The sequence below is a fragment of the Camelus ferus genome, chromosome 2 (genome assembly GCF_009834535.1).
Source record: "Camelus ferus isolate YT-003-E chromosome 2, BCGSAC_Cfer_1.0, whole genome shotgun sequence".
NCBI classification, from domain to species: Eukaryota; Metazoa; Chordata; class Mammalia; order Artiodactyla; family Camelidae; genus Camelus; species Camelus ferus.
The window spans coordinates 40,710,888-40,730,358 of NC_045697.1; the positions used below are offsets into that span (position 1 = coordinate 40,710,888).

The 19,471-nt window shown below is 36.3% G+C and overlaps 1 protein-coding gene across 1 annotated transcript; it reads left to right on the forward strand.

The window, feature by feature from the left end:
* Positions 1–4,803: 4,803 nt before the first annotated feature.
* HSD17B13 (hydroxysteroid 17-beta dehydrogenase 13) lies at positions 4,804–18,474 on the forward strand. Its single transcript, XM_006190030.3, has 7 exons — positions 4,804–5,142; positions 8,269–8,376; positions 9,377–9,508; positions 10,958–11,064; positions 12,747–12,884; positions 15,304–15,420; positions 17,333–18,474. The coding sequence occupies exons 1-7, from the start codon at positions 4,933–4,935 to the stop codon at positions 17,421–17,423; spliced, it is 903 nt and encodes a 300-aa protein (XP_006190092.1). The 5' UTR covers positions 4,804–4,932; the 3' UTR covers positions 17,424–18,474.
* Positions 18,475–19,471: the final 997 nt, after the last annotated feature.

Sequence of the window (19,471 nt, forward strand, 5' to 3'; positions counted from 1 at the left end):
AGAGAGAGAGGAAAAGAAAGTACTCTAGTGGGTAGCTGGTGGAGACAGCTCCAGCCCACGATCAGCTGCAGGGTCTTTTATCAGAAGGTTCTGCCACCATTATCTTCATTCCAGGGGTGCCAGTCATCTTCTACTATTGGCTCTTCTGTCATGCAGCTCAGCCCTAAAACTGAAACTTCAGGGGGAGGAAGAGAACAAAGAAAGAGAAACTGGGGTATGTCCTTGGAATTAATGCAGCAATGGTGGAACATAAATCGTCCTGTGGTATGACTAAGTCCTTGTAATTAAGGAGCCAGCTGTGGGATAAGAGAGATGTCCTGCCTTTCATCAGCCTGGCACTGTCTTTCCCTTCCAAATCAGCCAGGGTCAGTAAGCCTCCTAATCACCTCTCTCATAACCATTTACTACTAGCAAATCTACTTCATATACATGATCTCTCTTTTAATCTTCATAACCCCCTTGTGTGTGGGTGTGAGGAACGTTGAGCTTATGGTGTGTGGTGAAGGTCTGTGTTGAGTAAAAGCATTTTACCCAGAAGCACTTATTTTCATCTTTATTTTCCAGATTAGAAAACTGACACATAGGAAAAATAAAAAGGATTGCCTGAAGTCATACCACTTTTTGTGTGTGTGTGGTAAAATATACATAACATAATATTTACTACTTTAACCACTTTTAAAAGGACAGTTCAATGGCATTAAGTATATTCATATTATTGTGGAACCATCACCACCATCTATCTCCATAACTTTTTAAAATTGAAGTATAGTTGATTTACAATATTGTGTTAGTTTCAGGTGTTCAGTAAGGTGATTCAGTTATACTTTATTTTTCAGATAATTTTCCACTGTAGGTTATTCCAAGATACTAAATATAGTTCCCTGTGCTATATAATAAATCCTTATTGTTTATTTTGTATATAGTAGTATGTAGCTATTAATCCCATACTCCTAATTTATCCTTCCCCCACTCCTTTCCCCTTTGATAACCATAAGTTTGTCTTCTATGACTATGAGCCTGTTTCTATTTTATAAATAAGTTCTTTTTTCTCATTTTTTTTAGATTCCACATATACGTGATATCATATATTTGTCTTTTTCTGTCTGACTTAGTTCACTTAGTGTGATATTCTCTAGGTCCATCCATGTTGCAGCAAATGGCATTGTTTCATTCTTTTTATGGCTGAGTAGTATTCCATTATATATCTACCACATTTTCTTTATCTATTCATCTGTCAGTGGACATTGAGGTTGCTTCCATATCTTGGCTATAGTAAATAGTGCTGCTATGAACATTGGAATGGATGTATCTTTTTGAATTAGAGTTTTTGTCTTTTCCACCTTTTTTTTTTTTTTTTTTTTTTTTTTTTTGTCAAGGAGTGGAATTACTTGATCATGGGGTAGCTCTAATTTCAGTTTTATAACGACTCTCCATACGTTCTCCATAGTGGCTGCACCAATTTACATTACCACCAATAGTGTAGGAGGGTTCCCTTTTGTCTGCACCCTTCCCAGCATTTATTTTTGTAGACTTTTTGATGATGGCCACTGACTGCTATGAGATGTTACTTCATTGTGGTTTTTGCATTTCTCTAATAATTAGTGACATTGAGCATATTTCATGTGCCTATTGGCCATCTTCTCATTGGTATGTCTTCTTCAGAGAAATGTCTATTTAGGTCTTCTGCCCACTTTCTGATTGGTTTGTTTGTTTTTTGATATTGAGTTGTATGAGCTGTTTATATATTTTGGAAATTAAGCCCTTATCAGTCATATTGTTTGCAAATATTTTGTTTCATTCCATAGATTGTCTTTTCATTTGTTTATGGTTTCCCTTGCTGTGCAAAAGCTTTTAAATTTGATTAGGTCCCATTTTGTTTATTTTTGCTTTTATTTATTTTGCCTTGAGAGATTGATCTAAAAAACATTGCTACAATTTATGTCAGAGAATATTTTGCCTATGTTCTCTCCTAGAACTCTAGGAGTTTTATGGCATCATGTCTTATATTTAGGTCTCTAAACCATTTTGAGTTTATTTTTGTATATGGTGTGAGAGAGCGTTCCAATTTCATTGATTTACATGAGGCTGTCATCTCTATAACTTTTTCATCACCTTGAATTGAAACTCCATATCTCTTAAACAGCAGCTCCTCATTCTCCCTAGCCAACCCCATTCCCAGGCCTGGTAACCAGCATTCTACTTTCTGTCTCTGTGTATTTGACTATTCTAGGTTTTACAAGTGGAATCATATATTTGTCCTTTTGTGTCTTGCTTATTTCACCTAGCATTTTTTGAAGATTCAACCATGTTGTAGCATGTGTCAGAACTGCATTTCATTTTAAGGATAAATAACATTGCATTGTATATTTTAGGCAGGGAGAAATTTTACTCTACCCTTCTGGATTCTTCTGGCTGGGTAAGAATTAAATTGGCATGAAAAAGATTAACAGAAGACAGTCAAATAAAAGTTAATAACATGTATACCAGCAAAACTGAGTAACTTGCCAAAATGGGCTGAAGCCCTCACCTTAAATACCGTCAGCTAAAGACAAAAGAGGATATGGAGGGTAGTGGTTTGAGGTTTCAAAGGGGAAAGAGGAAATTTATATGGAGATGGGAAAGCAAATGTTTGGTAAACAAATGTTTGCTGGGCCATGCAGGGACAATGGGACACAGTGAACTCCGATCTTGAGACCCTGAGTCCACACCTAGCCTATACTCTTTGTAGATAGCTCTGGTGATAGTGCTATTCTGGGAATGGGCCCTTTATTTAAAATCTTTAGACAGCTTATTGGGAAGTAAAAACAAAGACTTCTTGAGTGTTCTGTTTCTTAAAAATAATCAACCTAAATTAATTCCCATGCCAAGGAGACATATTTTGGGGTGGTAAATTTTGCTCCCTTATGTATGTATATATCACATTTTGTTTACCCATTGATGTACACTTGAGTGTTTCTACTTTTTGGGTATTGGAAGTCACACCACTTTTAAGTAGGAGACTTCTGGCTCCTGATCTAATACTCTTCCCTATATTATCACAAAGAGAACTGATTGCTTTATATAACCTACAATCTCCCCCAAACTCAAGAGGTTTTCAGGGAAATGGTCATCTCATGTAAAATGATTAGCTGTCTGAAATATGGATGCTGAGCATTTATGAATAAATGAAATCAAACTAAGCTTGGCTAGTCCATACTTAGTTTCCATAAGATAGTATCTCTACTTTCTCCTTTTCCTTCATTAAAAAAAAAAATAGTTTGCAGAGAGACACCAAGAGACCGTTAGCTGATGTACTATCTCTAGAATTATTTCTAGAGGTAAAACTTCAGGGCTGTGGACAAAGAATAAAATGTTGCCTGCCAATCTGTAAACAATGAATGTTGCTGGCTATCAAGACATCAGCCACTGTAGCCCCCAACCATGCACACTGAGAGGAATTCAGGATAGACAAAAACAGGATATTGGCCTAAGATACTTAAGGGGCATATCAAAGGAATAATGTCAAGGAACCCATCTTCCCATACTTAGAAAAGCACTAAATCATTAACTTAAGATGTCTGTTTTTTTGTGATTAGCAGTAATCTTTGATATTCGACTACATGTTTTGCCATCCCCCCCTGAAAATTCCTGTGTATCTTTTTTTTAATTGAGGTATAGTCAGTTTACAATGTTGTGTCAATTTATGGTGTACAGCACAATGCTTCAGTCATAAATGAATATACATATATCCATTTTCATATTCTTTTTCACTGTAAGCTACTACAAGATATTGAATATATTTCCCTGTGCTATACAGTATAAACTTGTTTATCTATTTTATATATACCAGTCAGTACCTGCAAATCTCAGGCTCTCAGTTTATCCCTTCTCACCCCCATCCCCACTGGCAACCACAAGTCTGTATTCTACATCTGTGAGTCTGTTTCTGTTTTATAAATAAGTTCATTTGTCTTTTTTTTTTTTTTTTAAGATTCCCATATGAGTGATATCATATGGTATTTTTCTTTCTCTTTCTGGCTTATTTCACTTAGAATGATGATCTCCAGAGCCATCCAGGTTGCTACAAATGGCATTATTTTACCATTTTTTATGGTTGAGTAGGATTCCATTGTATAAATATACCACAATTTCTTTATCCAGTCATCCGTTGATGGACATTTAAGTTGTTTTCATGTCTTGGCTATTGTAAATAGTGCTGCTATAAACATTGGGGTGCAGGTGTCTTTTTGAATTAAGGTTCCCTCCGGATATATGCCCAGGAGTGGGATTGCTGGATCATATGGTAAGTCTGTTTTTAGTCTTTTGAGGAATCTCCATACTGTTTTCCACAGTGGCTGCACCAAACTGCATTCCCACCAGCAGTATAGGAGGGTTCCCTTTTCTCCACAGCTTCTCCAGCATTTATCATTTGTGGACTTTTGAATGATGGCCATTCTGACTGATGTGAGGTGATACCTCATGGTAGTTTTGATTTGCATTTCTCTGATAGTTAGTGATATTGAGCCTGTGTATCTTGGCTCCTTCTTTACCTCTTTGGAGCAGTTTCTCAGAACTATCTGGGAGATGGTTCTCAGTAAAGCCACCAAATAAAACATAATTCTTAACTTTAAGTTGTGCGTTGTTTTCCAGTTGACATAGTGAAACATATGATATAGAACTGCTTCTTAGAAAGTAAGTCCAGAGTGCACTTTCTTTTGAGTTTCCTTGTCCCTATGTCAGGTTTTTACTTGCAACTGGCCTCATTTCAAAAGCTCAAGATGTGTCTTACTCACTAGAACACGTGTACAAAGTCTGCTGCAACTGTTTACCTCTGCTAGTCCCATCAGCACTTGGAATACAGCTCTTCTCTGGAGCTCTCTGCAGAGGGTGGCTCTTTGCTGGGACTAGACGGGGACCAGACTGAGCCAGAGGAAACGAGTACAGAGCAGAGCCATGAATATTGTCTTGGATTTCCTTGTGCTTCTGATCATCATCATCTACTCCTACTTGGAATCCTTGGTGAAGGTTTTCATTCCCCGGAAGAGAAAATCTGTGGCTGGGGAGATTGTTCTCATTACAGGAGCCGGGCATGGAATAGGCAGGCACACTGCCTATGAATTTGCAAAACGGAAGAGCAGACTGGTTCTGTGGGATATTAATAAGGTAATGAATTCATGTGCCCATCTTTTAAAGGTACAAGTGAGACAGGTGTTTAAATTTTCCTTTTCATTTGCTTACTTTTGTATTTTTCTGGGGCTTTACATATGCTGTGCATTAGGATGGTTTGATGAAGGGAACAAACCAAACTGAGACCTTAGCAGTGATTTTTATGCCACAATATGCAGTTTGATAACATAGACTCAGGAGCCAGGCTACTTCCAAACTGTTTAAATTGAGAAGTCACTTATGTTTTCTGTCCCAATCTCTTCATCTCTGAAAGGAGAGTAATACCTCAGTGGATGGGCAAGAACAGAGGTTAGTAAACTACAACTAATGGGCCAACCCTGGTCCCCGAGCAGCCTGTTGAGCCAGGAATGGTTTTTTGTTGTTGCTTTGTTTGTTTGTTTTTACACTTTTAAAGTGTTTTAAATCAAAAACCAAATAAAAAAACAAAGAAGAACCATGTGACAGAGCCCTTTAGTATCTCCTCTCATGCACACAATCCTAAAATATTTACTGTCTGGCTCTTTACAGAAAAAAGAACTAATTGAATGAGTATTTTAAGTGCTTAGAACAATGCCTGGCCATAGTAGACATTAATTGTGTTAAATAAAACCTCCGTGCAGAGAGTCTGGATTTTTCTTGTACTGTTATTTGTAAACACGATATTAACTACTCAAAATAAAACTGAAGTAACTGAAATCTTTTATCATTTCCCCTAAACCTTTGAATTCTGATAAGGCCATGAAAATATACACAGATAAATGTTTATAGGATTTTAAGACTGGAAAAAAATGGTCAAGCATTTTTGAGAATCAGATTTTTTACATATCACAATGAGATTTTAATTGCCATTATATTACTACTCTATCATGTTCTTTGCTGTCATGTGTAGTTAGCACCTATTATCTTAAGGCCTTCAAAAATGTCTCTTGAATTTAGAAAACTAGTTCTCCAGTTCTTTGTAGACATTAAAGAATGCTATTCAAGAAAAAGTTGATACATTTTTATATAACAGATATGGGCATTTATATTATGGATAAGCTGATATACATGAAAGTGTTTTGGTTTCAGTTTGGTCCTTGAAGAGATTTCAATAAGCTTTCTAGAGAAAAACAAGAATTTACAAATTAAGAAAATTGTCTGCTGTTCTTAGGCACTTATTAAAATAAGTAAATAAATAAGTACAAATTCATGAAAAAGTCTTGATGAAATCTAATCTTTGGATCTCTCCAGTTGTGTGTTTTGAGGGAGATGGCTCATATTTATTATTATTTTAATTCCAGTGATAAGAAATAAAAATGACTTATTTAATTCTGCCTAAAGGATGAATCACCTAACCTCACAGGATCTCTTTAAGTCCTTGAGTTTTATGATTAAACATTTAAGGTATTAAATGATACACCCTAAGGCTGCAAATGTAACTCAGATTTTACCTGTGGAAGGTGCCAACTGCCTTTTGGTTATGCTGGCTTTTGCCTTACACTACAAGTCATGTTAGCAGTTTGCTTACAGTCAATCTGAACAGTTGATTTAGCAACACTGTGATAAGTGGAGTAAACAACCACGTTGGAATTGAAGCTAAAGTAAGTATTTTGCTTCTAGAGAAGAAGGCGAGGCATTACATTTTGCAGCGCTCTAGCTCAACATCTGACTAAGGCTCTTGTTGCTGGGTGCTCTACCGACCTAGAACCTAGAGATATGAGGGTGTAACCTTGTAGTCTAGCAGTGAGCAAGCTCCCAGCTGAAACCTAATCTGGTAAAAGATGCTCTGTCCTCCCTCCTTACTCTTCGGCAACTCCCCAAAAGGCTATGAGGGATAATGGCTCCCGTGATTGAGTGTCCTAAACTAGGAGGGTCTGTTCTTTGGGACTTCAGACTGCTGCTCCAGGGTTTAGCCTGGTGGTGAAATTCTAAGGACCTGGGGGAGACAGTGCTGGCTAAGGAAACCACTGCACACTCATTCAAGGACCGCCCCAAATAACAGCACACCACTGATATCCCAATGTGCAAAAAGGGCTCTTTGGGTGTCTTTACCTCTTCATCACAGGGAAGAGTTTACAAATTATTAGAGGAAAAAGTATAATTTTGAAAACTTTAAAATCTGCTCTATAAAAATAAAAAATTGAAAAGAATTCTAATTTTCCACAAATGCAGGTCAAGAAACATTAGGGCAGTTTTATCTTAGGAAAGAGGTCTTTAAATTTAAACTAAAAAGAAGTTACTCTGTCTCCATGTCCTGGAATTATGTGCAAAGTAGTTAATATCGATGAGAATCCATCCAATGGCCCTTGGCCATTTTCACTCCAGAACAATTGAAAAATATAATATCATGTCCCCAAGAGTAGTAACATTGTCTCCCCATGAAAAGTTTTCTCGAATAAGATCCTTCTTACTCCTTCCCTCTCCTTCCCTCCTAGAGAGTTAAATCAGAATCATCAAGAAAAGTATGATGGAGGGTGGAGGGTGGGAAGGGATAGACTGGGATTTCAAAATTGTAGAATAGATAAACAAGATTACACTGTATAGCACAGGGAAATATACACAAGATGTTATGATAACTCACAGAGAAAAAAATGTGAAAATGAGTGTGTATATGTCCATGAATGACTGAAAAATTGTGCTGAACACTGGAATTTGACACAACATTGTAAAATGATTATAAATCAATAAAAAATGTTAAAAAAAAAAAAAGAAAAGTATGATGGGCAGAGGTATGTAGTTTAAAATTATCACTAGTTTAGAATTGCTGCTTGGTGCTTTACTGCCTATTACATAGTTAGTGCTCAACAAGTATATGTTACATGAATTGTCAAGATTTCTTTTCTTCTCTATACTCAAATGTCTCCTTTCATGATGCCACAAAGAGCAACATCTTTCAAGCATGTTTTTAAGTTACAAGAACAAAGCAAACAAGGTGAAAACACATGACTAATATGAGCATTCCCTGGCAGAAAAGCCAGGTATTATCTCTGGGAAGCAGGGCCTCTGATGAAATTTGCTCACAAACAAGGAGGACATTTTGGACAAGAATTTTAATCTTTAAAAAAAGTCTTCTCCAATCCTTTCTCCCTCACTTTTGTCCCCTAGCTGACCTACATCTTTTGAATTTGTTTTTTCCAACTGTAGCACGGTGTTGAAGAAACTGCAGCTGAATGCAGAAAATTAGGGGCCACCACCCATGTGTTTGTGGTAGACTGCAGTAACAGAGAAGAGATTTATAACTCTGTAAACCAGGTGAGACTTCAGGGTACAAATTTCTTCCCATAATTTTGTATCCACTTACATGGATATGAAAAGGTTCTTTATGACTGCCTGATTTAAATTAGATCTTCTTTCAGCCTGTGTTGAGGAAGTTGTGTGAACAAAGAAGGACATGTACTTTTTCCTTGCGTATAATCCACTAAACTCTGCCTATTGCTATTGTTTCATATTATTAATCAATTTCATTCTAATCAGAAGTTTGAGCAGTGCTATAGAGTGACAGAGAAAAGATTTATCACCAGGGAAAAGAATCTCTTTGTAGTTTCATTTTAGTCCTATTAATTTTGCAGTAATTTAAAAAAAAATTTCCCTTTAATTGTTTCCTCTTTGGGATTTTATTTATGTTGGTGCCATTCTAATACTCTACGGAAAATGTAATATTAGTAATTATAACAACTTTTAAGAGTAAATATGAAATACAACAAACCAAGCACTCTGATAAACAATTGCCCCCTTTAACTTAATCCCTACAATAACTCTATTAACCTCATTGGAAAGATAAGCAAATTGAGATTCAGACATTTTAAGCTAGACCAAGGTCAGGTAGCTAGTAAGTGGTGGAGCCAGGATTACTCAATTAGCTCTTTTAAAATATTGGGTAAGAACTGACATAGCAGACCAAGGTCATGTACCTAGTAGGAGGTGAAAACAGGATTACTCAATTAGCACTTTTTAAATGTTTGGTCAGAACGGATATATCAATTTATCAACACATATTAATTTCACTTTATTGATAAGTTAAAAAAAATCTATGATGTATTGGATACTGAAATTTAGATATTAAAAAAAAAAAGTTTATCACTGGTTTATGGCAGTGTTTCCTTTGCAAGCACTGTTTAGGTTAAAGGTCTTTCCTGCCTGAACTCTCATCAAACAGAATAAAGAATCTAATCCTGATCCTGGAATGATATCAACCTCAAAACTTTGAGTTTCTATAATACACCCAATGAATGTGTTCTTTCTATTTCAAAAGGTAAAGAAAGAAGTGGGTGATGTAACCATCGTGGTGAATAACGCTGGGACAATATACCCAGCTGACCTTCTTAGTACAAAGGATGAAGAGATCACCAAGACTTTTGAGGTCAACATCCTAGGACATTTTTGGGTGAGTATGAGTCAGAAACATTCCTAGTTTGTGTATATCTCCTGACACCTCTTCTTAAGGTACGTGAAGTTCATAATTGAGTTCACATCCTTCTGAATGGGAAACTTCAAATCTTTGCCTTAAGTCAACTTTCATCAAATGTTAGTCTAGTTAGTCTGCCTTATCGGCCAGTATCTAACACAAAGCCTGGCATGTACTAGGTGCTCAAAAAATATTTGTGGAGCTTTGCTAAGGATTGTCAGTGGACATCTTCTCAGTGCTTTGGGAAAAAATGCATATCGTGTACATTCACTTGTGACCTCATGTCATGGAATTTCAGAATGGAAAGGACAACAGAACTCACTACTTGGGTGTGTATAGGGGTTGGGGACTCTTCCGGATGACATTCTGAGACAAGCTCTAGATCCAGGCTGGAGCTTAGATATATATACAGACCTTTTATAATTAGTTGGTTTTGTGAGACTGAAGTATGCCTTTGTAGAGGGCATTTTTATGAATTAATCTCCCAGTGCCTCAATATTAGTGTAGAACTTAGGACAAATCTGGATTCTGGAAGAAAGGAGAAAAAAAGAGATCTGTTCCCCAATTTCCCCAAGCCCCTAACACATGCTAATGAGAATTGATAATTATGCCCAACAAACTACATAGAGACCCCATGAATTCATTATCTATAGCTGCATAAAAATGATATAAAAACTTAGTGGATTAAAGCAACAATAAAAGCTCATTTTCCTCTCACAGTTTCTGTGGGTCAGGATTTTGGGGGTGTCTTGGTTTGTCAGTCCTGTGTCTATAAATTTGCATAGGGTCCATAGGGTGGGTTTATAAAATTTGCATAAAATATATTGATATTTCTCACAAAACAGTAAAGCTTTTTGGAGGTAAAGACTTTTTGTTTCCTATAACATCAACATATAATGCACAATATCACAAGTAGGGAGAAATTAAATTTAATTATGATGCATTGTGACCATGGGTCAGTACAGAACTCAGCTTTTTCTACTCAACTTGATATAGATACACAGGATTTTAAATTCTTCTCATTCAAAAGATAAAGCCCCAAACCAAAAGCAATCGCATGATACCAGATTACCACAGGGAATTTTTTCAGTTCTGAAAACTCTGGATTTTTCCCTTAATAATATTGTTTAGATGATATATCCATAAAGGAAATATTTGATTCCCTCTGAAAGGAAGCAGGGGAAATTAAGATGAGTTCTTGGCATGTGATAGCCAACGCACAGCACTCAATGCCAGCTGAAACTAATTATTTTAATCTTTTTCATTTCTATCGTTTGTTTAGAAGTAATCATGGAATCTTGGCACATATTTCATTTCACCACAAAAGTTGTCTCAAATGACATTTTGTCTTAAAAATAAAACTACCTAATTTGGAAACCTAACACCTGTCATTGTTTCTTTACTTTTCTTTCTGCAATGATCCTGAAGATCACAAAAGCACTTCTTCCATCCATGTTGATGAGAAACTATGGCCACATTGTCACTGTGGCTTCAATATGTGGCCATAGAGTGACTCCTTATATTATTCCATATTGGTAAGTATTACTTTCCAGCAAGTGCTATATGTTTTTATACTTTTATTAGACCTCAGATTCCAATCCTCATAGCAGGGTAATTTGGATTTACAGAATATACATAGTAGTTTAAAATAAACTTTTAAAAATGACTTCCCCTAAAACAACAAAACTGGTTGTAATCATTTGAAATATTTTTAGATTTCTGAAAACTCCTCCATAGAGCAGTGAAAGAAAACAGTAATGCCAAGTATGTTTCCATTGTATCCTGGAATGAGTAGATGTTAATGAAAAAAATAGGGAACTCAATAGAGTAAGAAAAAACATACAGAAGTCCAAATGAACACAGATCTGTGCCATGGCCTTCACGGCCAAGATAAGCTAAACAGAGTGGCCTCTGGATTAAAACATTTTCCAGTGTGTATGTGCCATGAAAGATTGTGTGTGTGTGTGTGTGTGTGAAAGAGAGAGAAAGAGAGATTGAGAGAAAGCCTTAAAAGTATTAAAAGATGCAGATAGCATATTCCATGCTCTACCAAGGACATCAAGAGAAGGTGGGAAGGCCCTAAGGACACACGATTTGCAAAATATCTTTTCCTTGTCAGCTCCTTCAATGGCATCTGATTTCCTTTTTCCTGCCTTATACCCACCTCATAGAGAAATTTGACTTGTTGACATTTTGGCTAGTTCTTTTTGTAACTGCCAATATGTGAGTATCAGTGGGTGGGTGTGGGGGGTGGGTAGTTAACTGGTTTATTATTTACTTACACATCCATGTTCAAGGTTAAATTTATTTCTGACACTGAATGTAGTCACAGATGTTAAATTTCACTGTATGTCAAGGTGCCCTTGAACATAGTTGTTTCAAGCTGCCTCTACCATCTTAAAACACAAATAAGAATTTCATAGATCAAACATTTTCTATTGTTTTAATGTTTAGAAATGTGGAAGCCCAGTTGTAATAATAGTTTTCCTTTTTTCTTTTCCTTTGAGAAAGCAGCCAGCCTTTAACTTCATTGTTCTTATTGTCATCTGGGCTAAAAATACAATTAACATTACATAGCTCCTTATAGGTAATAAAGTTATTATGCATATGCTATTTTATTTAGTCCTCAAGACAGCCCTATATTTTATTATCAGCATTTTAACCAGAAAAATCAAAGGAAGAAACAAAGTGATATGTTGAAGGTTGCACACACTATCATACCCACACCACCTGAAATCTTTTTACTCCAGAGTTTTACAATGAAATTAAGAAGACAAAGTGCATCCACATTTCAAGAAAGAAACTATCAAAAAAGAGAGGAAAAATGTGTAGAGTCCCCCCAGAAGTCTGTGTTTAGTACAGATACTAGTTACGTAGTTTTCCTAACCATGTTTTTCCTAATTCATATTTTTCAAAATAAAAATAACAGTAAAAACTAATTTAAAAACAGTTTAAAGATTAAATGAAAAACCTTACCTGGAAAAGTGAGCAGTAAGCCAGTCAATAAAAGTTATGACGATTTGTTCTACTTTATTACTGTTAATAAAGAAATTTGTACATGCAGAATTCAGTGAAATCAAATAAGAAAATGTAAATGAAAATTGGTGACCAAGTCAAAGGTTTTGGGGGTTTGGCTTTTACTTGTTCCCAAACCTAATCAACACTGCCTTCTCACAGAAAGCTTTCCCTTCACTAACTGTGGGTAATTCGCTTACAGCTCCAGCAAATTTGCTGCTGTTGGCTTCCACAGAGCTCTGACATCAGAACTTCAAGCCTTGGGAAAAACTGGTATCAAAACCTCTTGTCTCTGCCCAGTTTTTGTGAATACCGGGTTCACTAAAAACCCAAGCACAAGGTGAGGTCAAAATCAAGCTAGGGTGGAAACATGGCATAAGAAATTGGTATGAAAATTATATGAGACATTTTTAGGTGGGTCAACCAAGAAAATAGAAAAAAAAGGAAAAATATTTTTTCTTAATGTTATTGTACTGCCTTTACGTTTTCACTTTGAAATTAGATGAACAAAGGGGTAAGTGTATCAGGGACTAGCAGGAATGATTAGCTGCCAATGAATTAGTCATCTGGGTATCCATTTGTGTCTAGGTGAAAGTTTCAACATATACTCAAGTGCTGAGGGAGTGAGAATGGAGGTGGGCAGGATAGAGAGGAGTGTGCTTCATGGGGTGGTAAGAGTGTCCTCTCCTGGAAATGGTACCTAACACCCCCCTTCCCCATTCGTGATTCATCCTCCTTAAACAGGGTATGAAGATGTACACATATGTGTACCTTTTCCATCTTCCACAGCACTGGTCACAAGGCTGGCATAAAGTACTCCAATATTTTCCAAACTTGCCTGATCCTAAGAATCATCACCTCTGCTTAAAAAAAAAAAAAAAAGTTCATAGGCTCTTCTTTAGAGATTCTGATTTCACTAGGCTGGAATGCGCTCCAAGAATGAGGTGTTTAGTTTTGCTTTGTTTACAGACATACCAGGTAAGCCTGGAGAAAGGTTTGGAAAACATTGACATTGTAAATATAACCACATTAGTTTTGATCACTGTTCTCACCTTGCCCCCCTTAAAAATACAAATGTTCCTAGGAGCTGCAATAAATTGAGTTTCCTAAGCCCTTAGTCAAGGTGAATTTCTACAAGTACTTTGTCTCTAGTAAGGGAGGATTTTGAGACCATAAAAGAGAAGTTGGTCTTGAAAGGAAAAAGGCAGAAAGGTGAGGACAAGGGCCCTAAAATTAAGACACCTGCTTCACAAATTTGCCTCAATTCTAGCATACATTCTGCTGCAGGTTAACAAAATATACTAAGCTTGATAATTTGAAGCCAACTTATTACTGGAATGGAATTAGTCAAAAATATAGTTATTCGAGGGAGCTAACATATTCCCTTTTAAGCTCAGCCTCATCTGAAGCTACTGACTCAGAAACTCTAAATCAGCTGTGTCGTCTCTGGAACCGTAGCCGCTCCCTGGCAGCGGAGTCCTTAATTATGTTAGAACATAGTTACTTAACAAGTACACAATACTATATGAAAGTAAATTCTGTGATGCAGTTGAGACTCTGGGCTCAGTTTTCCTAAATAGGAAATTGGGCCCAATAAAAATCTTCTTGGTAAGCATTCAGGTTTAGCGTTTGCCCAGAGTACAGGTCTCCTAGTGCGGAAGGCAAAGCGAATGAGAAGAGTAAGGCTAATGTGACGTTGGGTAGCGTGGGTTCCTGGGGGTGATCCCAGGGGCTGACACAGGCAATGCTGACGATTTGGGGTTGGTCTCACCAATCAGACTACCTGATTCTGAATTTCCTTGGCAAATGCTAAAATGTCCATATAGGGATGTCAGGGTTGGCTCAGAGACTGGGTTGATAGAACCAGGTAGGCGAAATCAGGGAAGAAAGAGGCAGTACCCAGTAATTTAGAAAACTATTGATTTGTATTACTGTCTACTGACTTGCCAAGCAATGCCGCGGAAACCTCAGTCACATAACAATCTGCAGTAAATTACAGAATACCTCAGGGAAGGAGGTTGTAACAGTTACTACTTATTTAACTCCTCTACACAACCTTTTTACTCACTAGCCATTCCACCTGTGCCTAGACATTATAACTTTTAGTTTCAGTCCATTGACATTTTCATTTCCAGTCATCATCTTGCACTAAAGGTCATTCTACACTAGGCCTGTGGTTATGAATACTTCTCAAGAACCCATGTATACACAGTCTTCAGCATAAGCAAGGTCACACCTCTAGTTGTACTGTAATAATACTCCCTGTGCATATCTTGAACTCTCATTAAACTGCAGCATAGGCAAGTCAGCCGTGAATCTCAAGTATTAAATGCCCTCAAAACAATTCAGCTTTATGGAATACCTCCACAAGAAAGCAAGTATGCTTACCTGTAAGATTCTCTTCTTGTATCCAATAAGCCCTGAGGAAAGATGTCAGATGCTTCCTTTCTGCCCTGTGATTAATCCTACCCACTACTCTTCCTTACTTGGCTCCTCTTCTCCTCTGCTATCTCCTTCCTCGCCACCATTTTGATATTTTGAATGAGTGAGCCATGAAACACACCTACTGGATGTGAAAGTATGAGATTGTAATAACAAAACACCCACATGGCATGGGTAGCAGGGAGGCAGGTAGCATTTGTGCAGTGAATCCTGGAACTTTAAAAATCCTAATTGGTGAAAAGATAAGTTAACTTTCCTACTTTCGTTAATTTAAAAACAACAACAAAGAGAACCAAACATTTCCTTTTTGATCACAGACTCTGGCCTGTATTGGAGACAGATGAAGTTGCAAGAAGCTTGATAGATGGAATACTTACCAATAAGAAAATGATTTTTGTTCCATCATACCTCAATATCTCTCTAACACTGGAGAGGTAAGTACAGTAAAAAACAAACAAACAAAACACCTAAAATATGAAAACACCAATAGAGCTATCATTATGGAGATTCTTTCAGGTGTGAAAGTTGCCATGGGAACTCTCCATGCCTGGGGAGATCAGTTAAGTTTCCTCTCTATTGCCTTACCCAATCTATTAAAAGAGAATGATTCATTTTCTCTACTACGTCTACCATCTCCACCCAATCTTTGCCAGAGACTGTTCTAATTGAAGGAAAAACAGTTTAAAGAGAATGCAAAATAGTGAACTAACTAAAAATAAAGGGTTTATAAATAAACCTGCTAGTGTTTTGATTAAGACTTCATTAGATCTACGTACAGATCAATTGGGGGAAAATGGACACATTAACAATATTGAGTCTTCCATTCCAAGAACACAAAGAACACAATATATCTTTTCATTTTTTCACCTTTTTCAATATGTCTACACAGTATTTTGTAGTTTTCAGTGCACAAACCTCACACATTTTTGGTCAGGTTTATCTCAAAGTATTTTGGGTTTTTGATGCTATTGCAAATGGCATTTTTAAAAATTTCTATTTCCCATTGTTTGTTGCTAGTATATATTTGATTTTGGCATTTTGTTCTACATTTAGCAACCTCGCCAAACTCACATCTAGTAGCTTTTTTGTAGATTCTAACAGATTTTTTAGATAGATGATCATATTGTCTGCAAATAGAGAAACTCCTACTTCTTTTTTCCAAACTGTGTGTTCTTTATTTCTTGCCTTATCACAGTGGCTAGAACTTCTCATGCAATGTTAGAGAAGATTGGTTAAAGCACATGCGCAAGGGTTGTTCCTGATCTTAAAAGGAAAGTGTTCAGTCTTTCACAATTAAGTATGATATCTGCTGTAGGTTTTTCTCATAGAGGCTTTTTATCAGGTTGAGGAAGTTCACTTCTATTACTACTTTGATGAGAATATTTATCAAGAACAGATATGGATTTTGTCAAATGCTTTTACTGAACAAGTTAAGAAGATCTTGTGGCCTTCCCATTTTAGTTTGTTAATATGGTGAATTATACTGATTCATTTAAAGATTAAATCAACCCTGCATTTTAATGTCTGTCTTATTTTTGTGTCAGGATACGTCTTAACCTTATAAACTGAGCTGGAAAGTATTCCTTTCTCTTCTCTTTTCTGGAATAACCTGTGTGAAATGAGTGTTATTTCTTTCTTAAACATTTTATAGAATTCAACAGTGATACTGTGTGAGTCTGGTGTTTAGTGTCTTAGCAAAGACAGTAAGCTCCTTAAAAGCAGTAGCTGTCTTTAAAGTATTTTAGGCTACCTTACTATAGAGGGCAGAATAGATATTCAGTAAAAACTCAAGGAGAGGTGGAGAGATGGATAGAATGCATTCTGGTGGTGTCACTCTGTAAACTCTTAGCATCAGGATTCACTGACAGTTTCAGCAGTGAGCCCAGACCTTCATTTTTAGGTCTTTACTCATGTAAGATTTCATCTAAGAGTTTACTTATATAAGATGAGACAGTGAGAAGAGTGATATATATCAGTGCTTTCTTTATATTTGCATAATATTTGACCTGTGAATATTAAAGACACACACATAAAGAGAGAGGTGGATGTGAAGGAAAGGAGGAAGAACAGAAGAAAATTAAATGCAAACCAGATAACTCTCAAGGTCATTTAACTGGCAACAAAAAAGTACTCTGGTGTCAAAGATTTTATTTTTTTTATTGAAGTATAGTCAGTTAACAATGTTGTGTCAATTTCTGGTGTCCAGCATAATGTTTTAGTCATACATATACATATATATATATACATACACATATATATATATATATATTCCTTTTCATATTCTTTTTCATTATAGGTTGTCAAAGATTTTAAATTGAAAATTTTTCATCTTCTGTTTTCATACAGATTTCTTCCTGAACGTGCCTTGGCAGCTATAAATCGTGTACAGGATATTCAGTTTGAAGCAGTGGTTGGCCACAAAACCAAAATGAAATGAATAAATGAGCTCCAGCTTGAGATGTATGCACCTTAATGATGTGGAACTAAGTTTAGAGTCAATGCTTCAAAGCTTTATTTCACATTTTTCAATGCTGTTAATATTAAAAACAGTAGTTTGGCGGTTGCAGCAATTGAATGAACAAGAATAATTACCTGTCACTCTATTTCTCAAGAATATTGATGTGGTTTTAATAGTCAGATCCATTTTTCATTCCATACCTCTTAAATATGTCCATGCTTACATAAACATACTTAGAAGGTCATTTTTCTGTAAGATATTGCATTTCTTTTCTTTTCATTTAAAGGTAGACAAAGCTACCTCCCTGAGAATAAATTTAAAAAGAACTTTATTTATATAAGGAGGGCTTAAGATTATTCTCAAAGTAGCCTTCCAATCTGTAAGCTGGCCACAGAATGTTGGCAGGTACCCAGCGTGAGCTGCAGGTTGGAGATCAAGTTTAAGTAGGCAACTGCGCTCCAAAAGACAGATAACTTTTATGCAATTCAACATTTGGAAGCTTTCTCCCTTTTCATCAGCCCCAAACAGTGCGATGGTATTCTGGCCTGTCTCTCCTGATTCTGTCCCTTATATATCTCTTATATGCACCAAGAGTGGGCCCTCCATGCTTGCCACCCTTTTCGTAATCTCTTAAAATACTATGACTTTACAAAAAGTGACTCTCTCTTGAATCTCAGAGTATCTGAAATTATAACCCCATGATAATTTCTTTCTTTATAGTTTATGCTTTCACATATCATTGCTACCAGAGATGTTTAGACAGTTTTGAGCTCCAAAAATGAAAGCTAGCACAGGGAGAGGACCTAGGCTGACTGCCTAACAGTGCACAATGGATCCGAGAGAGGGAGGGGAAAACAGAGTGGTCTTTTAATAGAAAGAAAAATCTGATACCCACTACATCAAGACTAATCTTGTTTTCTGTGTTTTTCACATTTATTATAGATTGCTTTTACACTGACTATCCTCCTGTTTTATCCTCATTAAAAACAAATGATTAATAAAAACAAAATTTTTAAAAACAAATGATAAATACGTTGCCTTGCATTTTTAAAAAAACCTCCTGAAACCTCTTGTAGCCATAAAATTAAGAGTTTTGATTTCTAATCTCTGAGTCTCTGTGAGTCTCCTTCATAAAGCAAGGATCTGGGTTGTCACAGCTAGATCTTGCAGATGTTGAGGAGAACCTGGGGTTCTCCCAACTCCAGCTAGTTTGACAGTTAGGAGTGCTGGTTTATGCAGTGAAACTGACTGAGTCCTTTCTGTGTGAGGCACTGAGCAGAGTGCTTTCATTTTAAGATTTTTTTCCTAGTTACTTTGGCAATAATTTCTGTTCATGTTATTCTTTTAATTGCTTGCTTTGAAACAAAGAACTTTATGAGTGAAACCTCAAAATGTATTATTTTAAAAGTATGATTACAAAACTTCAAAAGAGAAATATGTAAAGTAAAAAATATAAACGCATCCCCCACAATACCATTCCCTAGAGATCAGTCTATTAATGCATAATCATCTGTTCTTTTTCTAATGCACATGCTAGCATATATATGATGACTACCTTACATTCTTTTAGTGCATATGTTACATAAAAAGTTCCAAAACATGCATTATATTCTGTAACTTGCTTTTTTAACTTACCAGTGTATCCCAAACAGCCTTTTCTTTTAGTACAGAGTTTAACCTCATCCTTTTTCATGTGTACATAGTACTAGATGATACTATATTTAGCCATTCCCTTGTAAATAAAACATTTAGGATGTTTCCAATTGTTCTCAGTTTATTTGCTGATTTATCTACATAACAAATACCTATGGAGTGTCAGTCACAGTTCTAGGTGCAAGGGAAACATCATTGCAAAGAGCAAACTCCTTGTCTTACTGGAGCTCACATTCTAGTAGGTGGGATAAACAACAGACCACAAACATCATGAGAAAGAGTAGTAGTAGAGTCAAAGAAGAACCCTCTGAGAACTAACATCGTGGGGTAGAAATACACATGGAGTGAAGGCATGGCCCATGTGAATATCTAGG

Excerpts from the sequence above, each read along its gene's own strand:
- HSD17B13 (XM_006190030.3), top strand. The coding sequence starts at position 4,933 with ATGAATATTGTCTTGGATTTCCTTGTGCTTCTGATCATCATCATCTAC. Across the intron at positions 5,143-8,268 it reads TTCTGTGGGATATTAATAAG|CACGGTGTTGAAGAAACTGC; the intron begins GTAATGAATTCA and ends TTCCAACTGTAG. Across the intron at positions 9,509-10,957 it reads ACATCCTAGGACATTTTTGG|ATCACAAAAGCACTTCTTCC; the intron begins GTGAGTATGAGT and ends ATGATCCTGAAG.